The sequence below is a fragment of the Calypte anna genome, chromosome 17, assembly GCF_003957555.1.
Source record: "Calypte anna isolate BGI_N300 chromosome 17, bCalAnn1_v1.p, whole genome shotgun sequence".
Classification (NCBI taxonomy): Eukaryota; Metazoa; Chordata; class Aves; order Apodiformes; family Trochilidae; genus Calypte; species Calypte anna.
The window spans coordinates 7,266,326-7,287,604 of record NC_044262.1 but is presented as its reverse complement, the minus strand read 5'-3'; the positions used below and the strand labels follow the sequence as shown (position 1 = coordinate 7,287,604).

At 41.5% G+C, this 21,279-nt stretch overlaps 1 protein-coding gene across 4 annotated transcripts in view; it reads left to right on the top strand.

Moving 5' to 3' along the window:
• Nucleotides 1–21,279, top strand: part of CRB2 (crumbs cell polarity complex component 2) — a 57,586-nt gene that overhangs the window by 2,494 nt on the left and 33,813 nt on the right. For 2 of the 4 annotated variants that reach the window (XM_030460965.1, XM_030460966.1), the window contains exon 2: nt 5,742–5,827. Coding sequence is in view for 1 of the 4 variants with exons in the window: in XM_030460964.1 (XP_030316824.1) it covers nt 20,432–20,573 (142 nt within the window). In the remaining 3 variants the exon portion in view is untranslated. Of the gene's footprint in view, nt 1–5,741; nt 5,828–20,327; nt 20,574–21,279 lie in introns of those variants that run through there. The other 2 variants (XM_030460964.1, XR_003988248.1) reach the window with 2 other exon arrangements.

The following is a 21,279-nucleotide window of genomic DNA, read 5'->3' as shown; positions in this document are numbered from 1 at the left end:
TCTCAGTTCCTGCTTTCAAGTCTCGAATCAAGAGATTTCAAAGCAATGAATGAGTTTAGCTAAATCTCCCCTGTGGCCTTAAAATATCAGTGTAGGTCTTGAGAAGGGGCAAGAAGATAACAGCTAGAAAATCAAGGTCTGATCCAAGGACTTAATTAGAGAACTTTTTAATTTGACATTGATTCCAGCACATGGAGATCCAGTGTGAATTCATCCCAGAATTCATCCATCCTGCTGCAGGAAAAGTGGAATGGGAAGGGGCAGCTGTGAAAAAGCAGTGGCTGTGCAGTGATGCTGGGTGTGTGGTAAGGAGAGAAAAATCTGCTCGAGTTGGCATCTCAGAAGTTTTGGCAGAGGAAGGAGAAAAATATTTTCAGCTGTGGTCTGAGTGAAATGTAGAGTTTTTCTGTGAGTTCTCCCTTGGGCTGATGATTTGGCAAGGGCAAACACACAGAGGAATGGGAATTGATGGATTAATTTAGAATAGAGGGGACTGCACGAGCTATGGCACTGCAGTACAAGGATATAAATTTGACAAGGAAAAGAATATCTCAGGTTTGGAAAAATGTATCTGTCTTTAGGGTCCATGGAATAAAAAGGAGGAAAACTGAATTTATAGGTCTATCCAATAAAAGATGAGAGCTTTAGTTGTGCCAAAAGCAACCTGGAATTAGTTATCTTCATGAAAGTTAAAGTAATTAACAATAATTATGCACTTTCTTGGGATGAAATACTGGCATAGAAAGATGTTTTCTTCTTAGAAAAATAACTATGATGAAAATGTGTGTTTCCTGCATATCTTTCCATAGAAATATTTAAGACATTATCATGTATTGTAGACTGTTACCAGCATCCCCATGATCCAGGGCATCACAGGGGCTGTAGATGCACAGATGAAGTCAGGTGAAATGCTTTGCTGGAGGAGCAGAGTCTGGAGTAGGATTCCAGGCCCTGTGCTGGATCCAGTCAGCTGCCCTCACAGTCAAGAGTAGAAGCAAATCTAGAGGGCAAATCTTTGAAAATACAGAGTCTGTGTCATGGGGGTGTAAATTGGATTTTTTTTGTTTTCTTTTTGGAAAGAAGTTGGTGATCTAAGTGATTCCAGCAAATCTAAAATTTCTAGGAAAAGTGTTTGTGGGAAGAGGACTCATAGTTAACTTCTGAGTACTGCATAGTGTCCTGCCCTGTCTCTTTGTGTCTCCCAAGTGACCAAATCAGGTTTGAATGGTCTGATCTGAAGTACTGTATAGTTTTTGTGCTGTAGCAAGTGTCTATAATGGAGTGAAAGTAATCATATGAGAAAAATACAGAGGGGCCCTTTACAAACAGTTGTTGCTAACTCCCAATTTCAAATTTGGAGTGAACCAAGCACTGAAACCTGCAGCAGCAGCCCCACAGAATGCTTTGCTGGGGTGATCTCCCATCAGCTACAACTCCTGTGCTGAGGACTAAGTGGCTATTAGCTTTAGTAAAGGGAAAAGTCCTGAGGATGAAATGTAACCTACCAGATTTCAAGTGTTTGGTATTGTTTACAAACGAATGGGAATGTTCACATGGTGCCTGAGGGAAGAGGTATTTTTCTCTTGTTACAATTCAGAAAAGAAATCTCTACTTGAGACTTGCCATTGTCCAGTGACCCAGTTCTTTACAGGTTTCAAATTCTGCCTTTAGACATGTGCTGAAGTTAATGGGATTTGTGCAGAGATGTCTGAGGACAGACTTTGAACTGGAAAAAAATAACTCTGTGTGAGGTGTGTATTTTAAAAGTCTTCATAGGAAAGCTATAGCTACATGTGAAATTAGTCTCAGAACCTTCACAGGAGCTTAAAAATAAAAAATTGGAGGGTTTGAAAAGGAACATATTTGACTTTGCATCTTTTTAATCTAGAAAAACAAATAATTACATGAGCTTCACTTTTATTTCGGTGGGACTAATGACACATTTAATGTGGCTGTTTGCATGCTTTGAATTTTGGCAGTGTTTGAACAGTTCTCACATGGGAGGCTTGGATTTAGAAAGATGATAAGCCAAGAATTTGGCTTGGAAATGTGAAATTTTTGCAATAAAATCTTGGAGTCTGAAAAAGCAACTCATCTTTCATGACAAGAATGAAGTTGGAAACAACCATACAGCATAAAACACTTTCCAGAGCCACTCCTCTGTCTTGCTGTGTTTGCTTCTGTGGAGAGAAGTCATGAGAAAAGACAGGAGGTGGAATGCCAAAGGATACAGAAAACAAAGTGGGAAGTCATGATATCCTCTGGCTTCTACAAATAAAACCCAACAACGTAGTGAGCAGAAGGTGAAAGTTAAAAGGTTATAATATAAGCAGCATAAAAATAGATGTTGGGTGGATTAAAGCTGCGTTCAGATAGGGAAACAAGGTAGTTGCTTTTTTTAAAACCTCTGTCCTTCCAGGATGACTTTGGAAGTGTTACAACCCAGAGTCAGTAAAAATATTTCTGCAAAACTGCATTGAAATCAGAGGCTGGATGCCTGAGTAGTCAATGGCTGGGAGTGGTCTGGGGATGCAGAAAGAGAAATAAACAGAGAAAACTTGGCAGATTTGAATTGAATCTGTTTCTCTGCAGGGTGTAAGCAAAAGATCCACAGAGGAGGGAAAGGAACATGAGATCAGTCCTAGAGCAGTCATTGCTAGGATGGGTCAGCCTTGCTTGTGTAGGGGTAACTGCAGGTGATCTGAAAGTGTATCCCAGTCTTGACCAAGCAGCTCTCCTTACACCCAGCTTGTCCTGGGACTCAGCTGGCAGTGGAGTTTTACTGTAACATGGGCTCTAACAGGACTGTTTCCTAGTGGGGATCCTGCAAAAGTTGTTTAACTTGAGTTTCTATTTGGTAGTTCTCAAGTGCCATCCCTCTGGTCCTCAAGCATCCCTTCTTGTCAGAATTTATCTTGTTTCCTGTGTACTTGATCCCAGCTTTTATTTTGTTTATTCCATTCTGCTTTCATTTTTGTTTGGCCTGCAGCTATTAGGTGGTTAACCTGAGGCATGATGTAGCAAAGAGTTTTATTGTGAAAACTGCTTAAAAGATCTGTATTCATTTTTTTAAAAAGTCTCAGGCATAAAAGGGAGAGAATCAAGCTGTCCAGTGAAGAGGGTGCTTACAAACCTAGAGTCTGTGCTGCAGAACAAAAGATGTCAAACATGAATCTGGCAGCTCTTTGTGTGCCTACCTCATTACTAAGAGTTTTACAGAGTGCTTGCTAACATCTGGTGCAATCCTGGATGATAGTTGTTTGCCTTTGGAATGGAGCACAGGAGATGAAATAGTAGTGGAGGAAAATTAGACACTAAAAAAAGAGGAATCACACCATGAAATGTAACACAGTGCTCTTCAAGTCCCAGAGAAAGCTCTGTGGGGTAACATTTCTGAGATCTTTTCAGTGATAGGGATGAGGATCAGCTTGAAGAGCAAGCAAAACTGGAACTGAGTAAGTGGGAAACACTTTCAGATTATGACTAATGCAATTATTAGAGAGGCTACTGCATGCTCTGTGGTGGATTTAGCTTCAAATAAGAACAGAAGTTATGCCATGTGCGATTGATTCCAGGTTGAGTTACAATTTAGAAATGCAATTAGTGAGTCATTTGCTACTTTATATGAATTATTAAAAGCAACAAAGGTCTAGGTTAAAAAAAAGAAAGAGTGCATATCTCAATCTGTGCTGCTCTGCTTGTTAATCTTCTGATTTCATGGGTTTGTCTGATGTGTCTCAGCTGTGCTGAGTGTGGTGGTTCCGGGTGTACTTGATGCTGCAGCTCCCCTTGGTGTCACCCCGTTGTGACATCCCTCCCTTCCTGTGCCTAGAGCCAGCCCAGGTGAAGTTGTGTGAGTGAAGCTGCAGGTCAGCAGCATCCTGAAATATTTGTAAACCCAAGTTTTTAATTTTATTTTCATAGGTACAGGTTACCTATGTGTGGGTAGGATATAATGCACATTTATCTCATACCAATAAGAGATAAATATTTTCATTTATATTAATGGCAAGTAGAGAAGTATTTGGGGGAATATTGATGTTCTTTCTATAAAAATGTTGATAGTAAGGCTTACTGCTTTGGGAACGGTGTGACTGGACCACTTAAGGGAAGACAAGAGGGTGGTGCAGGTCCTTAGGTAGATATATTGGGCAGAGTTTTTTTCCTTTTCCTTTGAAGTTTAGAATGGAAAACCTGCTGAAGTAGAAACAACTTGGGTGGCCTTTTTATCACTAACTAGGCAGGACTGTGACTCCACTGAAAAGAGGCTCTGTCATACAAGAGGTTTTCAGGTCAGGATTAAAAGCAAAATATCTCTCATCACATGAGACTTTGTACTGCACCCATGTTTTCTAAATGCTTTTGGCTTATCTTTAATGTTTATGCTGCTATCAAAACTAAACCCAGCTTCCATCTCTGCGGGTGTTAAACTTAATATCAACAATGAATAGGCTTTTTTATTCCTAAAGGCTAATAATCTTTCTGTTTTCAATCTGTTTCTGGTACAAAAAGTTTTTTGTTTTCATTGCTGGTTTGTTTTGTTTTGTTTTTCTCTGTGGTTTTTCAACTGCATGTTATTTCCTTTCCCTATCTGTTTCTGTGTCTGGTGATCTATGTTTTTTTGATGGAAGCAGTAGCTGAGTGTCTTATCCATGACACTGAAGCCCAGGACTTGAGTCAGAGTTTTAGTGCAGCTGGCAGTACAGCCATAAAAATTACAGTTTTCAGAAAAAGCTGTACTGTGGTCAGAAATCTTGTCTAAAATCTTATTATAATGAGAATTTTATAAAGTCTTTTTTTTTTTTTTTTTTTTTTTTTTTTGATACTATAGCCAGAATTCAATGGCATTTGGAAAATGTTCACAAGCTGTACTCTTGGGATAAAATACCTTGCAGAAACTGGTGTGTTTCCTGAATGTATTGGTACTCCAACTCAGTATCACAACATGAAGTCAGAGCAGCTTTTAATTCCAATGTCTGTTAAAGTAGTTGAAGTTCTAGAACAAACAGAAACGTCCAATACACTAAAACCCAGATCTGAGCAGTGAGTGTTGGCACCTCCCTCTAACCAGCAGCACAGGAGGAGTCTCGGTCCCTTTGTCTCTGGTGATAATGTGCTGGGTTACTTGTGCTGTGCAAACCAGAAGTAACCTTGCAACATTTGAAGCTCTCTACTCCATGTACCCATTCAGAGAAGAAGAGGCATCTCTGTAGCTTCAAGCCTTCAGTACTGCTGGTACAAACTACTTTCTTTCTATCTTTTTTTTTTTTTTCCCCCTTCACTGTCTATACTACATTTCCCTTTCAAAGAGAAGCAACAAAAATTTTAACTGTGGAAGTTGAGGGGAAAAGGGATTTTTCCTGCTTCCTTTCAGTTCTGCTGAACTGTGCATCTTGCAGTTAGTAACCAACCTGCACATCCACACTCCCACTGGATAACAATCTTCCAGGCTTCTGCTGCTCCTACCCTGAAGCACAGCAGCTCTTCCCAAGGGACAGACTGCAGTCAACGCTGCTTCTCTGTTCTGTACTCACTAATTGATCTCTGGCTTGGTGACTTCCAGCAAGGTCACAGAATTGGCAGCTACAAAAACAGTGTTCTGTGGAAAACTTAAAGGGGAAGAGTAGAAGTACATAGCTCAGGATGGTTTGGGTTTTGGTGGGTTTTTTTATATATTCTTTGTGCAGGGGTTTTTTTTGTTTTGTTCTTTTTTAAAATTCAGAAATATTTTTATTTTTCAGATCTTCTATTTTGCCTCTGCAGAAGTCTGAAACATGGAAAGAACTGATGCTAGAAGTCTGTCCATTGTTACCTGTTCTTCCAGTTTGTGAGTAATGCTCTATCCTGAAAATTATTCTATTCTCTCTTTGTAATTCTACTTCTGTCTCTATTATAACAGGACATCAGCATTCTAATTACAGGTCAGATCCTGTGAAGGCAAAAAGATTTCAAAGTGAGTGTAGTTTGATCTTCTTAAGTTTTGTTCTTTGTCCTTCTGGCCTGTTTTTTTGTTTTTTTTTTGCAAAAGGACTAGAAATCAAATGTGCTGCTTTCTCAGAACTGGCTCTCTGATTAACTCAAATGCTTTGAAAGGTGATAGAAATTTGGGGTTAAAAAAACTCAACAACAAACCATCCTGGACTGTCATTCTCCCAGTGGTGTGGTCTGTGCTGCTCATTAAACACTGTGCAAGTAGGGCTGGCTGTCTTTGTCATTGTTACAGTAATGCCCTTTTTCTGATGCTCTGAATGCTGGGGCTGTGCTCAGCAGGTACAGTGACAATGAGCACAGCCTCTGGGCCAGGGCTCATGCTGGCTGCTGAGCTGTTCTGTTGGGCCATTCTAAGGACATTTACATAATTTTTATTTGTTTATTTATTTTTTTAAGCTGTGTAGCATGTTGCATGTGTCTAGCAAAACCATGTGAGAAGTAAAAAAAAAAAAAAAAAGATGCATTAGCAAACCTTAAATGCTTGAATACTTGAAAAGGAGAAGAGTCTGCAGGGGCTGAATAAAGGAAATGGTCCAAACTGCAAGGCTGAATCCTGAGAGCTGACTTCAGCTTTGCTGCCTTGTTTCATGAATGGTGTGGTGGAGACTGGAAAAGGGGTTTGGGTGACCTGGTGAGATTTGTGTGATCTTAAAATAAAGGGACTTTTCCAAACTGTTGTGAAGATAAAGATCTCTCAAAGGAAGAAGCTAGAGCAACTGATAAAGATATAACATTGACAGAGGGCAAATTTTCTTTTGGATAGAGGCATAGGCCAATGCTGTTGTCATCATTAATTAAGAGCCTGGAGACCTTGATTCTAAGAACCATGAAAATAGTTAATAAATGTTATAAAACATTAGGAAATTTTGCATATACATTTTTGTTCTTACCTGAACTTTTCCAAAAGAAGGATTTGTAGGAATTTAGCAAATCCCAGGTTTATCGGATTAAATTAAAATCCAATTTTTCCAGGCTTCATGCCCACTGATGAAGTGAAAGAGGAAGGTGCATTTCCTAACTAACTCGTACAGGGCTTGAAGTACCAAATACACAATTTACAATTCTATAACTAGAAATGCTCAGAGAATGGAGGAGTATGTGTGTGGAATGGGAAATACAAGTAGGTGTAGGTACAGTAGTGGGAGATACCTGTTATGGTAAATCCCCACCTATGCTGAAACAGGAGGCAAATGACAGCTGTGACTGGGGTTTGGAAAATGTTAATAATGTAATTGATTAAAAAAGTAGTATTCTGAGTGATGTAGTTCTGAATTAAAGGAAGTTTGGTAGATAGTATATTAAATCTCTGCAGTGACTGCATGTTTTGTGAATTATGTTAAATATGTGGTTTCTCTCTTACATGGTTACTTCCTGCTCTGGTGTTTGCCCTTATTTGTTTCTTCATTGAAAGATAACACATCTTCAGTAGCAGTAATAATTGTTGTAGATCCTGAAAGTCACAACTACTGAAACATCTTGGTGTATTTATGCTTACTCTCTGTGTTCATTTAGAGTGTCAGAAGAGGTCCACAATATTTGGATAAGCACATACTTTTAACTGGAGTTCTCCTAGCTGATGAAGTGCAGCTGGTGTACACAGAGCCAGCTTGGCTAACCTGTTAAATTAGCTGGATGAATTTCAGTTAATTGGACTTTTATGAATGGTTTGTAATAAGATGATCTTTAAGTATGTCAGTGTTTCTAGATTAGAGTTTTCTTGTGTGGACAAAACAAAGTGATTATTAGGTGAAATTATTATTTGGAGGGTTTCTGGTATTTATTTCTGAGGTTAAATGCCTGTGGTTTATAAACTCTGTCCTGAAGTTCAACTTGTACAGTCTGTCCAAAGTTTCCTGTCAGAAAAAAACAGTTGATAAAAAGTTACTTATCCTTAAAGAGCTTTTTTCCTCATGCTGCTTTACTGACTGTTGTACAGTTGGTAGCTGTCAGCAGTGATGTTCTGAAACTTTGTGTGTAACTTCCTCTGGATGGCATTAAGGACTTGGAGATTTGGGTAGAGAGGAGTAAAGCCTGGGTACCAAATTTGTGTGTATGCCCAAGGTGAGGCATAAACTTAGCTCCCAGTGTTCAGCTCAGTCCTGTAAAAGTCTTGCAAACGTGAGATTTTCAGTTTGCTTTGTTTCTAGATGAAAGTACTAGTTATTACTGTGTGTGTTTATGAGGTTCACAGTGTCAGGAGGGTTTTAAAAGCACTGTGAAACAGAAAGTGGAGAGCATAGATCCAGAAAGGGGAACATTATGTAAATCTGGGTGGGTCTCATTGGCTTGACTTAAAAGATTTTTTTTTTGTGGCTAGGTCCTGCATCTTGCTCCTGTCTTGGCAAAGCTGCTGAAGTGCTGGGGCTGTCCTTCTCGTGGGGTGGAAGGTTGTAGCCATACAGTCAAATGTTGCAGCCAAACAGAGCTCTTGCAGTGTCAAAGAAATAAAATATGCAGCTTCCTCAGCAGTGGAATGATGAGCAAGGTCTCACAGAGCAGATGTGCAGAAGTGTCTGTGGAATATTGTTTATTCATGTTGTGAACCAAATTGCAGTAAGTGTTTATGGTTCCTCTCAATAAGCTAGTAATTGAATTATCAGCTAAAGACTCAAGATTAAGACTTGATGTCTTTGGAAGAGGGGTGTTGAAGCAAGCTTAATATGATTATTGCAACAAATCCATTTTCTGTTTATTGTGAGTTAAAGCAAATGGTTTGATGGTTCAGAACTTCTTATGGTCTTCCCACGAAGACCGTTTGAAGTTTTACCTCTTGTGTGAGTCATGATACCACAGAGAGGAAACAGAAAATTAGTGTGTTAAAAAGTAACAAACCCCTGAGCTAATGAATTGGTTTGATACTGTTTATTCTACTAGAACTCAAAGTGATTAATTGAATAAATGTTTAAGTTTGAATCTTTAATTTGTCTATAATTATGTATGGTAATTAAAGAGGAGGGAAGAAGTAATCTTGAGATTCACCTTGGGCACTGCATTGTTGGGAACCAGGAATGTCATCCCGGTATCCAACCTCTGCCACCAAGTGGCAGTTCTTCTGCACTGCCGGAGCTGGGCTGGCTGTAGAGCTGTCCCTGTTGCAAGGGAAGGTTGTGGTGCCTAACGGGAGGAAAAAAGCACAGGTATTCTTTGCACAAAATTAAACTTGGAGTTTCAGAAGTTTTCCCAGCTCAAAAGAGACATCAGTCTGCATGTGTGACTCTGTATTTGAAGTTGACAGACACTGCTTTCTGCTTTAAATTTAGCTTTGGGGAGCAGTGTTTAGTATTTTGTCCAGTGCAAGGCACAGACCTAATCTAAAGAGGTGGCAGGGTGGAAGAATATTTCTTGTTAATGTTTGACTATTGAAATGGATAAGGACAGACCAACCTGTAAAACTGTCTCAAAGGAGTAATCATTTATCTGCTGCTACTTCCTTAAAAAGGTCTTTATTTATTTATCTATAATACACAACTTTGTCTTTAAAATTAAGAACGTAAATCAGAAAACAAAAGCAAATGGAAAGAAGAGATAAAGGATTTAATACAGGGATTGTTATACTGGTTGATCATCTGTGTTTGTTGACAGTTCCTGTAGTCCCAGTATGGGTAGCAATGGCAGAACTTGCTGTAACAATTAACAGAGGTGTTGTCACCACTCTGTGTGCATTCCTGGCATAACAACCCTAAAAAAAAAATAATCTGCCCCTCACGAAAATGGTGGAGGTGTAAATATTGAATTAGAGTAGCAGAACCAGTTACACCTCCCAACAGAAGAGTAAAATTTCTGATTAAAGTCCCAGAATGATCTGCACAATTCTGGGATTAGGCACACACTAAACCACTGACTACTATGGAAAGTCATGATGGATATTCTGTATTTAAATAGCTCTCATGAAGGCAGTTAGGTTTTACAGGCTTACAGATGCCATGTACCTGTGCATTATGTTATTATTTTACATTATTTAGGATAAATAAGACTTCAGCATGACACAGAAGAAAGTTTTTGCAGTGTAGAGGTGTTCTGATGCGGCTAGAGGGAAGTTCTTAGGCACATGGGACAGCTTCTTGCAGTTAGAATGAGTTTGCAGATTCTCTGGGAATTACAGAGTGAAACTGTAGCAAACCTGGTTTAGGGCACATTCAAGTCTTACCCTGGGTGAGGACATGCTATTTATTGCACAGTGCTGATTCTTTCCACCAGATTTCCTGCTTGTCTTCTGCTTCATACATAATTCAGATGCAATACATAATAAAAGAGCTCTACAGGCACACTTACTTTCCTGTATTTAAATTACTTGGTAAGCCAGAGATGGTGTTTGCCTTGGCTGTGTGTTTGCTTTGCCTTTTTCTGTGTGGGGACCACAGCCCGATCAGTCAGGAGCTGTTGAGAGCCACTACCAAGATGCTGATCAGTACTAACTGCTTGTCAGTACTAGTATTATATTAGAATAAAGCACAATGATAAAACAAAGTCTAATTTATTTGCAGTTGATCCTAGAAAATATCAGTGTGTGCTGCAGATCCTGATTGCCTTTGTTAGCACCATCTTTGCCTTTTCAAAGGAAAAAGCCCTAACACTTGTTTTCCTCTTGAAGCACACAGATTTCACAGTAACAGTGAAAACCCTTTGTCTTGAATTGTCCAACTAGCACGTTTCCTAGGAGTAGTATTTGTGTAGCAAATGAATGTGGATAACATCTGCTTTCTCATGCAGCTCTACAACAGTGATGGGCTTACACATGTAAAATTAAGTTGTTTTTTTTTTCTTTTCATTCTATCTTGAACTTTATCCCTGTTCCTTTTGGTTCTGGATTTCTTTAGGGCAATAGTTTGTTACTGGGTCACGTGGCAGTATTTCCAGTACTTCCAGTACTTCCACTGTGCCCTGTGTGGAGAGCATTACTCAGGTGCCTTGGGCCTTTTTGTTTCAAACTTTGGACACGTAACATTTTATGTATTTAATTGCCATCCAGCAGAATGTTTGGGTACAAGCTATTCAGAGCAACTGTCTGTGGTGTTGCAACCCACTCAGGGCCCTAAGGGAGACCAATGAACAGAAAGAAGTCTCAGATTTCTTTGAGTAATTGAGTATTGCCAAATGCTTTGGTCTGTTATGGCTGCTGGCTCATGGATGGAGAGGCACTGGGAGGGTGCGTGTCCCTCAGAGTAACTCTGCTGGGTTAAGCCTTGCTAGCATGTTGTACCTATGCTTCTCCCAACCAGCACAGGCTGAGTGCTCCTCTTCTGTCAGCAGGTTATTTTTCTCTTAAATGTTTTACTTTTTATGTTTGTTTTAAAGAAGATCTCATGCAGTTGAAAGTTACAGCATTCAGAAACTGACAGAACATACAGAAAAAGCCCATTTTATATTCAGGAATTTGTGCTGCCTTTTCCTGTGTTTCAGTTTTTCAGGGAAACTGATCTTAATGATTCTGTTCTGATGGAGAATCTTGAGTATCTATTCTGTTTTCCAAAGAGGATCCTTGAAGAGCATGATGTGGTTTGTGGGATGTTTTACTTTTCATGTAGCCGCATGTAATTGTTCCTGAGCTGCCTGTTACCTAAGCAATTCCCATTACTTTAAGCACTTCTAGTTGCTGAGTTAATATTCTTGATCATGTTAACAACATCTGTTTGGGGAATGATTGCATTTGCAGTTATGAGTGCAAAGCAGAGGGAGAGCAGTCTCTGGTGGAGCTGTGCTGATGAGGAATTGGGTAGCAGCAGTAACCTCCTAACCCTGTGGAAGTGCAGCCACAAGAGCATATCTAATCCTGTACTCATCTGAGTGACACGAGTGAGGGTTTTGTGGTAAGAGACAGGCACTTCAGTTATGTCAAGCAAAGGGTAGCTTAGATCCTCGTCAACACTTTAGTTTGAAAAAAATGGAAAGTTTCTTTTGGCATAATTGCTTTTGTGCCTTATTGACTGTGATTCTTCATGGCTGTATGCATGACTGTTCTTTATTGTGCTCAACACTATGTTTTGGTTTAGTTTTCAGGAGATGAATATATTTTATTTTCCATGTGATGGTTGTACAGTGGACCACAGAGGGCAGGAGTCCTTGAGGGCTCTCAGTGTATGTTTTTGCATAAATGGTTACCCAGTTGCACAGTGGCTAAGCTGAAAGGATAGTCCTGAAGCAGGGTCTTGGGAAAGGCAATGGGTTAAAAAACCAAACAAACCAGGAGGTGCCAGTTTTATTCTCTGTGTTCCCTTGAAAAGGAGAACATCACTACTCCACTGCTGTAGAGCAGTGTGGCTCAGAGAAGTACGTGAAAACTGTAATGGTCAGAGGAGACACAATAACAGCTCCATGAAATATTGATAAAATAGGATTATTAATTAGAGCAGGGGTGTAGGATTAAAATGTCTCTTGAGCTTCATTCCCCATTTGAAACGAGAGTGTGGTTTTGTGGTCAGATAGTGGGAAGCTCAGGACAACTGGAATCTTTTCTTGTCTCTTCAGTTTGTTTGCTTAATGTCTGTAGTGGTTCAGTGGATATATGATACTATTGACCAGAGTTCACAGAATTATGATATGCTTCTATGGTGGCACTGCTGAGAGTTAACTTCCCAGTGATCTTTTTCTTGGTTTAGCTTGGTCTGATTTGTAGCTCATAAACCTCCCCTCTGAACAAGCTGATCATGTGTAGTCCTCTTCTTGTTCTCCTTCACATATGACATGTTTCTGTGAGCTGGTGAAAAACTGGAGATCAGTACCATGGAGCAGAGAGCATATATACCATTGACTGCTTGGCCCTCTAGTGCAGAGGAAAAGAGTTTGCTTTTGATGGTGTGTATAGTGCTGAACTACACAGATATCAAAGCAAAGAGAATTAATTTCCCAGTTACATAGCCCCTGTTTAAAAAGGAGTGTTCAAATGTCTCACATGTAAAAAAGACACTACAGGTTAGAAATGAGATGTCCTTTTAGAACAAAGCCCTGATTTGCATTACTAATAACAGCTGAGGTCATTAAAATAAGATTTCCCCTTTAATTTCTTTTGAACAGTATCTGTATTCTCTGTCACTGGCCTTAGCTTTTTTTTTTTTTTTTTTTTTAACCTAGAAGTGTTTTAGCCCTGTTATAATGATACAAGTTATGCAAATCATTCTTCCATTCCTATGCACAAAGTGTGCATCCTCAGCATCCCTCAGTGTGTGTCTGCATGTGCAGTTTTAACATTCCCTGTGTGCCCTAAGGCTTTTTTAACTGATAAAACTCTCCAATCTAAAGCATCTTCTCTTTTTTTTTCCTCACCCTTTTTGAGTATTTCTCTGCTCTCTCTAGAGCCATTAGATGTTCTGAGGATGCACTCCAGGAGATCAATATGCTTTTGGTATTCAGAAGCATTATAATTCTGAGGTTGTACAAGTAGTATGTATTCATCCTATTAACATCTGCTCAAAATTCCTAACATCCCACCCCAGGAAGCAGAGAGTGACTGTTTTGTCCTTGGTCAGGCTCTGTGGATTTGGTGCCTGACACCAGGCTTATTGTTGGACAGATTTCATTTCACTCTTTGCTTTGCTTTGACCTGATTTCACCCCTGGAAGCTCAGTTTCAGCTGAAGATGGATGAATGAATTGGGAAGTGTTGTACCCATTGCTGCCCTGGCAATTCCTGTGTGTGTCCTCAGATAAGGGATTTGGGTCCTAAACTGTAGCAACGTGTTCTGTCCTCTAACAGTGAGATTCTATAAACCCACAAGGATGTGCTCATAACTAAAGTACCAATTCTGTTAAGCAATAGAAAAAGACAAGAGATCAAGTCCTCTGCTGGGCAGAATCAGCAAATCACTGCCCTTACTGGCTAATTTAGTGAAGGATTATGAGCTTAAAAGTTATGGGAAGGGGATGAATTGTGTTAACTGCAGTGGCTGTTTGGTGGGGGGAATACCAAGTGTCAGCTTTAGGATTTTAATAGAAATTGCCACTAGGGTTAAGTTACTGATGGGGAAAAAAGGAAATTGAAGTTCAGTGTGTATTGGTGTTGAAGTTAAGAGCCAGGAGTGGATTCCCTATTTTAAAGTAATGTCTGATTTTTTACTTTTCCAAGTAAAATGAAGCTGTGAAATCTCTGAAATACTGGGTGCTGTGTATTGATCAATCTCCAAATTACATTGTCTGCCCTGAGTCAAAGGAAATTGTGCAGGAGCAAAGGGAATCTATGTTTTAACAAACTTTACAGAGGGGCAGAAATTGAATTGAAGACATTTTCAGTTGGTCTCATAGAGTACAAGTGACAGTGATTTGTCATTTTCTCAGAACACACACATCTAAAGAGATTTTTCTCCTTGCTTCTCAGATTCCATTTTCTTCAGAGTGGTTGCCCTGCTGACCTGTTGGGAAGTGAGACTGTCAGAAATATGTAAAATCCCTTGGTTCAGAGTCATGCATTAAAAAGGCCTTAGGATCAAATTGAGTTTAAATTTTTTTGTTTTGGTTTGTTTTTTTAAAACTCTGGTAGACCCTCATGAAACATCAGTGACTCACTTAACCTACAGGCTAGCAAAGCTAAAGATCCACAGATAGATCAATTCCTACCCCATGCAGAGAAATTAAATTTCTGCAACTGTTCTACTATTATGGGGAGCTCAGCCATCTGTACTTTGGCTTGCCTTCTGGTCACAGATACAGGAAAGGAAATTTTTCCAAAGTCATGTCCTGTAATAGAAAGAGGAGGACCTAAAGTTGAATTGGAAGCAGAAAGATTCATCCCTTGCCAGACAGTGCAGCTAGGCTGGCATGTGCACTCCCAACCTAAATGAGAATTGAATTGTCAGGTTTGTGGCTTCTGTCTCATAAAGCATTCAAGCATAATAAATGATGCTGACAAGCTGGGTTTGGCATGGAAGACTTTAAAAATACAAGATGCTGCTTCTTCCTGGGATATGTATGGGGGTGACTTAGTTGCAATGGCATTTCTTGGGGATAAAATGGATAATATTCCAATCGTATATGAATTATGTTTCTTTCCAGAAATGATATATACAATTGGAAAAAGGCAAGACTGGCCTAGCATTCATTAGACATCTGATTTAAAGTATTAGGACTCTTTCCATGTTTCTTCCCATAGTTTTTGGGAAGTTTCTAGATCCATCCATTTGAACATTTTTATGCAGCCTCATAATAAGCCTTCCATGCCTCTCATGTGAGAGGGACACTCATTCTTGCTTTCACTGGAACAGTTGTAATCCTGATGCAGCCACTGTTGTGCTTCTGTCAGGATTTACCAGCGCTTCATTTCTATGGCTGTCTTCCAAAATAGGTTGGAAAAGTTTAAAACAGTTCCCTATGTGTTTTCTACCATCTGCTGAGGTCACTGAAGCTGTTCATTTTTGAGTACTTCTGTGACTGTGGACTCCTGCTTCAGACTTTGCTGCTGCTGCTTCCCCTTCCCACAGCTGAGCCCTTTGGCAGTGCAGTCACAGGACTGAGAGCTCCTTCCTTGGCTCTGCTTGTCGGTCCCTTTAGTTCTGGCTGAGCATTTAGCTTTTCTCTGAAGCCTGCTAAGCGCCACGGGCACCAGCATCACTCCAGGGTTGCCAGCAATGCAGGCATTTCCAACAAATGAATTCAGGTTGCCTTTCAGAGCTGTTCTCAAGCTGGTAGGTCAGAAACCTGCCCAGCGCTGCCCTCCAGTGGCGTGAGGGGCTCCTGAGCCGTGCCAGGCGGAGTAAAAAAGGGAGATCTCTAAGTGTGATGGATCCTTTTGACAAAAACAGCAGCAAAAAGGCCTCTCGGTAGTCAACACAACTTCAAGCATTCTTAAATCCGGCAATGTACTGGACACGTCCTTCTTCCTGCTGTAACCTTTTACTGCAGAATACCTTGCCCCAGCCCTTTTCACACTGTTAGCTGCTTCCTGTGAGCTGATCAACATCTCATCTATCCAGATGCCAAGAGGCCCCTTGGAAGGGATTTACCTCCACCGAAGCAGCTGTAAGCAGTGGGAGAGGATCAAAGGGCTTAAAGTTGACCTGCAGCACTCCAGCAGGGTCTCCTGTAGATCAAAGGGTACAGAGATGGTAAGAGCCTGACTCCTGAACCTGCCCTTAGAGATAACTTGGCAGAAGTATGGCCCCATCTTCACCATGGCCTGGTCTGGCCTGGTCTGGTCTGCCTGTAGTGTGAGTGGGCTCAAATGTTGCAGGAGCAGCTCTAGGTGCTCAGTCTGTGCTGGGTATCCTTACAGTTTGTTCTGTTTTCGAACAAGGCATGCAGTGAAGGTCTCTGCACGAGCAGCCTGCTGTTGGAAGCCAGAGGAGCTGATTTCAGACCTCAGACAAATTGGCTTCAATTTTGTGCCCCTCAGCTCCTGACCCGGGACCTCCTCATGGTCTGCAGACAAATCCCAGGCTCTCCCGAGAACTTGCTGGTAATAGTGCTAAGGAAAAGTTCTGCTTAAGGTGACAGTTCTCTGTAGAATTGGTAATCTTTGAAGAAAGCCGGTGTTGTCCCCGTTTCTCAGTTGGGGCAGGATTTCCCGGGGCTCTGGTGCTGTTGGTCGGTGTGTGGCAGGAGCCGGGAGCTGTGTCCACGGGATGGCGCCCGGGGCTGCTGCTGCCCCGCACCTCCTCCTGTGGGACACGTGTGCTCTATCCAGCTTTAACACACAGAGATCTTTCCTATGAAATTCTCCTCAATAAATATTCATTATACCTCTGTCCCACTGGACTGCCAGCCCTCTCTTTCCTCACCACTACAATTTTATCTAAAATTGGTTATTGTGCTCTAGGGAAGTCAGAGCTCTGACCTGGTGCGTGGCTCTGTTGAGTTCCTGCCTGGCAAGAAGCAGTAACATTTCTGCAAGTTCTTGTCCTGTCGATTGTTTCATTGCTTAGGGCTTACCAGTGCCATATGCTCAGTGCTCTTATCAGGCAGCAGGATTTACTTGCTGTCAGCCCTGATTAACCATGCTAGAAAACTAAATTTACTGTGTCTATTAAAGTACAAGTAGGATGTCTTGAAACTGGAAGTTTTGCATGATTTTGCCAAGTTTTAATAGCAACTTTAAAGTTTTGACTTATAAACAAAACTCTTCCTTGGCTCCTCTGACGTGTGGATGTTGCAATAGGTCTCAAGCTGGTCAGTGTGCTGCTTGGCACATGCCTGCGGCATTTCAGGGTGGGTCTCCTTGCATGGGTGTTAACATTAATCTCTTTTCAAGGTCCCTGTTTTCACACAGCGGCCGTGGCTTGACTTTGTGTGGTGCAGAAGGGGCATCTAGTGGCCAGATGGAAAATTGGCCTGTGACTCAGTAGGATTGACATTCCAAAACCTGAACTTTTAAAAAATATATCTGGCACTTTCCAGCAGTGATTGAGAACAGAAGAGCATACTTGAAGCAATTGGGTTTTGTCCACAGTGCTTGAGTGGAACTGGAGGTTTGTTTCTTAATTAGCTCAACTTCCCATGTTCCAAGTCCATAGCCACTGTTAGTGTGGACTCCTTTAATGTTTTACCTGATGACACTATAAAGGTGAAGCTGGGGAAAAAAAACCAGAGGATTTTGATACTGTTAACTTACCTTGTGAAGTTCAGAACAGTACATTTGTGAGGTGGCGAGGTTCTAGAGCTGTAAGGTGGGAAGGTGAGGCTCTGTCTTCTGGATGCCTTTATTTTTACTAGCTTTTGTCTGTGTTACTAGCCATCTTACCACATGTCTAAACTCTAGTGTCCAATCTCTAATACTAGGATTATTTTAAATCCTGTGTGAGGAAAGACTGTGAAACTTGTGCAGTTGTACCTTGTTCTTCACATGGAAAGTGCAGGAGGCTGTTTGGCTCAGGTGCTTTGCTGCGCAGTTTCTTCTGAGCTGTGTGTAGAAAAATGTATAGGATTGTTTTGTGAAAAGTGTACCAAAAAAGTACAGAAGAGAACAGAAAGGCTCTGCTAGGGTGCCCTAGATCTACTCTCTCCCTTTTCTCTTAATCCAGCTTGCCCACTGCTGCCCCATTTTCATGGCACGCGTTTCCGGCTTGCAGTTTCCTGCCCGCTGGCTGAGAATAGAAGCCTTGCTGTTGTGCTGGCCTTAAGTCCCTTGTAATGAGTGTTACCCAGGCAAAAGCAGCTGTGTCCTTTGGCTCTACTTTTAATTCTATGTTAAAGAGCAGATTATACTGACGTTGGACTGCAGTGATGCAGAGGTAGCACCAACCATGGCCAGTTTGGGGAAGGCTTTAGCAAGGATGACTAAGGACTTGGAGCTTATGCTTTAGATAACAAATCCACCCAGTTGTGCTCCTTCTTTGGAGGTGTAGTCAAGCCTAACAGATCCGAGCCTTAACAGAATTGCATTGGAGTCCTTTAATTGGACTAAGCAAGTTGGCTTTTGTATGCCCAAGGGTCCAGCACAGAAATAGTCTGCCACTTATGCTGGCAAAATCCCATTGCAGCCATGAATTTTGAAAAAATTAATGTGCTTACACATAGACACTGGATTAATGTATTTTGATTATTATGAGGCAGTCTGGTGTCTTGACCTAGGCAGGCTTCATTAGCTTGGGTTTTGAGCAACAGTAAATGAGCCTCAAGTCCCAACAGACCACTTGGATGTGCTAGCAGTTAACAGTGGTCATAGAGAGCAAATGAACACTTTTTTTTCAAGAGGATCATCCCTTGTAACCTGTTCCAACCCCAGAACTCACAACATGCATCCTGGCAGCAGTGCAGGCACGAGTCTTGCCTCTGTCTGGAGGATTTTGGCTGAGAACCCTGTCCTGTGCCATTGCCCAGGCTGCTCAAGGCCAGACCCTGTTGTGACAAATGCATGAGACCTGAGCCTTCGTGGGAGGACCACCACTTATGTGTGGGGATTTGTTAAACTAATGCTGTTTTATGATAGTGAGCATGTTCCTCAGGTGGACATATAAGCCATAAATTCCTGTGGACAGTTTTATTTCCCAAGTGCACCAATTGTTGTACACAAGTGGCTGTATTCAGTCCAGGAAGAATGGTGGTTTCTTGTAGTGCTAATTGTGCAGTGGATTCATATGTTTGCTTTGATTTGTAAAAGGTGAGGTGCTAGGAGGATAATTCATTCAGGTGAGGCAGAAAGATTTTGTGCATGTCAGTGTTGGGTGAAGTCCCTGACAGCAGAATGAGAGTCTGGAGAGAGAGAAACGAGTTCCAGATGGTTGTGGTAGTGGGCAAGAAACTAATACTGAGGCTGATCTTGAGAAAACAGACTGAAGATACCAGAGATGAAAGTGAGGGCAGGGTGGTCCAGATAAGGTTGATAACACTTGATATATCATCTTTGGAGCATTCCAAGGCAGAATAGTGAGATGAACCATTTGTTCCTGAACTGCAGTGTTTTGATGGTGAAAACATTCCTGCTAAACTCCTGCTTTGTGTCCTGGAGGTAAAACCAATGCAGGAACTGTCCCTTTGCCCTGCACATGGCCCACCAGCCCCTGCCTGCTCTGCAGGGCAGCTCAGGGTGTGTAAACTGCTCATTGTAGGATTGCTGCTCTTTCTATCATGTGCAGCCTAGGCTTACCTACACCAATTCCTTGCAGTCTTGCATATTTCTTTTAAATAGGAATTTGTCTGGCATCTTACCTGCCTTCTATTTTTAGTTGTCAGTGGATGGGTGAGGCAATGGACTTAGTTCTCATTACAGTTAATTTAATCCAATTGTGATGTGGATTTGCAGGTACTTAGTAGGTCACAACTGAGAGTAGGGCTCTGTCTTTTTCCTGTTACTCTCATGAAACAATGGACACTGATAATTTTTTTCCACTTCTCAGACTACACACATGTATTTAAAGGTGGTGATGTGATTTGGTGCTTGTGATAAACAGATGCTTCTGTTGATCTCCATTAACTGGGAGCAGAGGGTTCCTGTACATTTTGTGGGTTCGTGTGCCTTGTGGGCTCACATCTCACTATGTGTGAGGGAGAGCACTAAACCCTCGTATCTTCTGCCTCTGCTCTTTGGGATTAACAGTGTGCTTTGGTGTCTTTTGTCTTACTTTCTCTTGGAACAAAACAGCCCCTATCTGAAACTTGTGACCAGTCCTCATCGGGGATTTGTTTGTAAACATGAACTGCTGCAGAAGCCCAGGCTGGGCTCCTTCATGATGCAGGGGGAGATCAAACAAAAAGAAAGCAAAAAACTCACAAAGGGGCCGTTTTCCCCCGTGCCTGGTTCTGAGGATCTCCGGGTTCCTCCTTTCTCACCACCTTTGACAGCCGAGGCTTTTTTCAGCCGCGGCCCCGTAAGCCTCCAGCTGCTGCGCGGTAAATCCGCTGGTCCTGCCCGCGCAGTTCAGTCCGCTGGATCCAGGCAGCCTTTTCCCTTTGTTCCAGGAACACGAGGGAAGCGCTGGAGAGCGGACAGGGACTCTGTCCACTCTGTTAGTGCTGGTCCCCAGCCGGCAGAGCATGGAGCCGGTGCCTGGAGTAGAGAGGAGAATGTGCCCAAGCCGGTGATGTGGGGGGAGCCCGTGTCTGCCAGCTGCTCCCCTGAGCTTGGTAATACAGCCACTCTTAGACTTGTCATGGAATTAAAGAAAACTGCACCCAGGGCGTACAGTGCTGCTCTCCTGCTGCCACTTTTCCTCTTGTTTTGGGGTAAGTTTTTGTCTCCTGTGCCCGATTCTTACCCAGCTGCTTTGCAGTTACTTTGGATCAAATCTGTGATCTGCCCTTGTAGTGCAAAGGTAGCTGAAGGAAATGCCACTCTCACAGTGAGATTTGAAGCCTGAAAACTTCTTGGCTGAGAGATAAATAGGCAATTCATTCTAGACATGTTTTCCCTCTATTTACTTCTTGTCTCCTTTTGTCTTATCTGCTGTGCACATGTATGTTTCTGTTTATTCACAAGAGCTAAAAGTGTGTGCACTTCAGTGTAGTGAAGTGCTGAGCTGTTGCAGTAACTCTTTTCTCTGTTGGGAAGTTGTGAATTTTACAGTTGTGCCCATACAGAGGAAAGGCAGAGCTTTGTCTATGTGTTTTGGAAATACCTCTAGGCAAAAGAGAAGGGTACCTAGGAGAGGGTATTAATACACTGAAGTGCCAGCTACCTCTGGTACAAGATGTGGAAGGAGAAGACAGTACATGAGTATTCTCACTTAGAAATTTTGAAGAGAGCAGATGCATCCTGAAAGTGCAAGAAATTATGAGGTGACAAAAAAGTCTGTCACACTGAGTGAGGTTCTTGTTTTGTTTTGCTTTGGTTTTTTTCCACATTGGAAACGTATTTCAGAGCAAAAGAATATACTTGAGTATACTGGGATTCTTCAAGTTCACATGAAACCTGTCTTTGGGCTACAAAAGC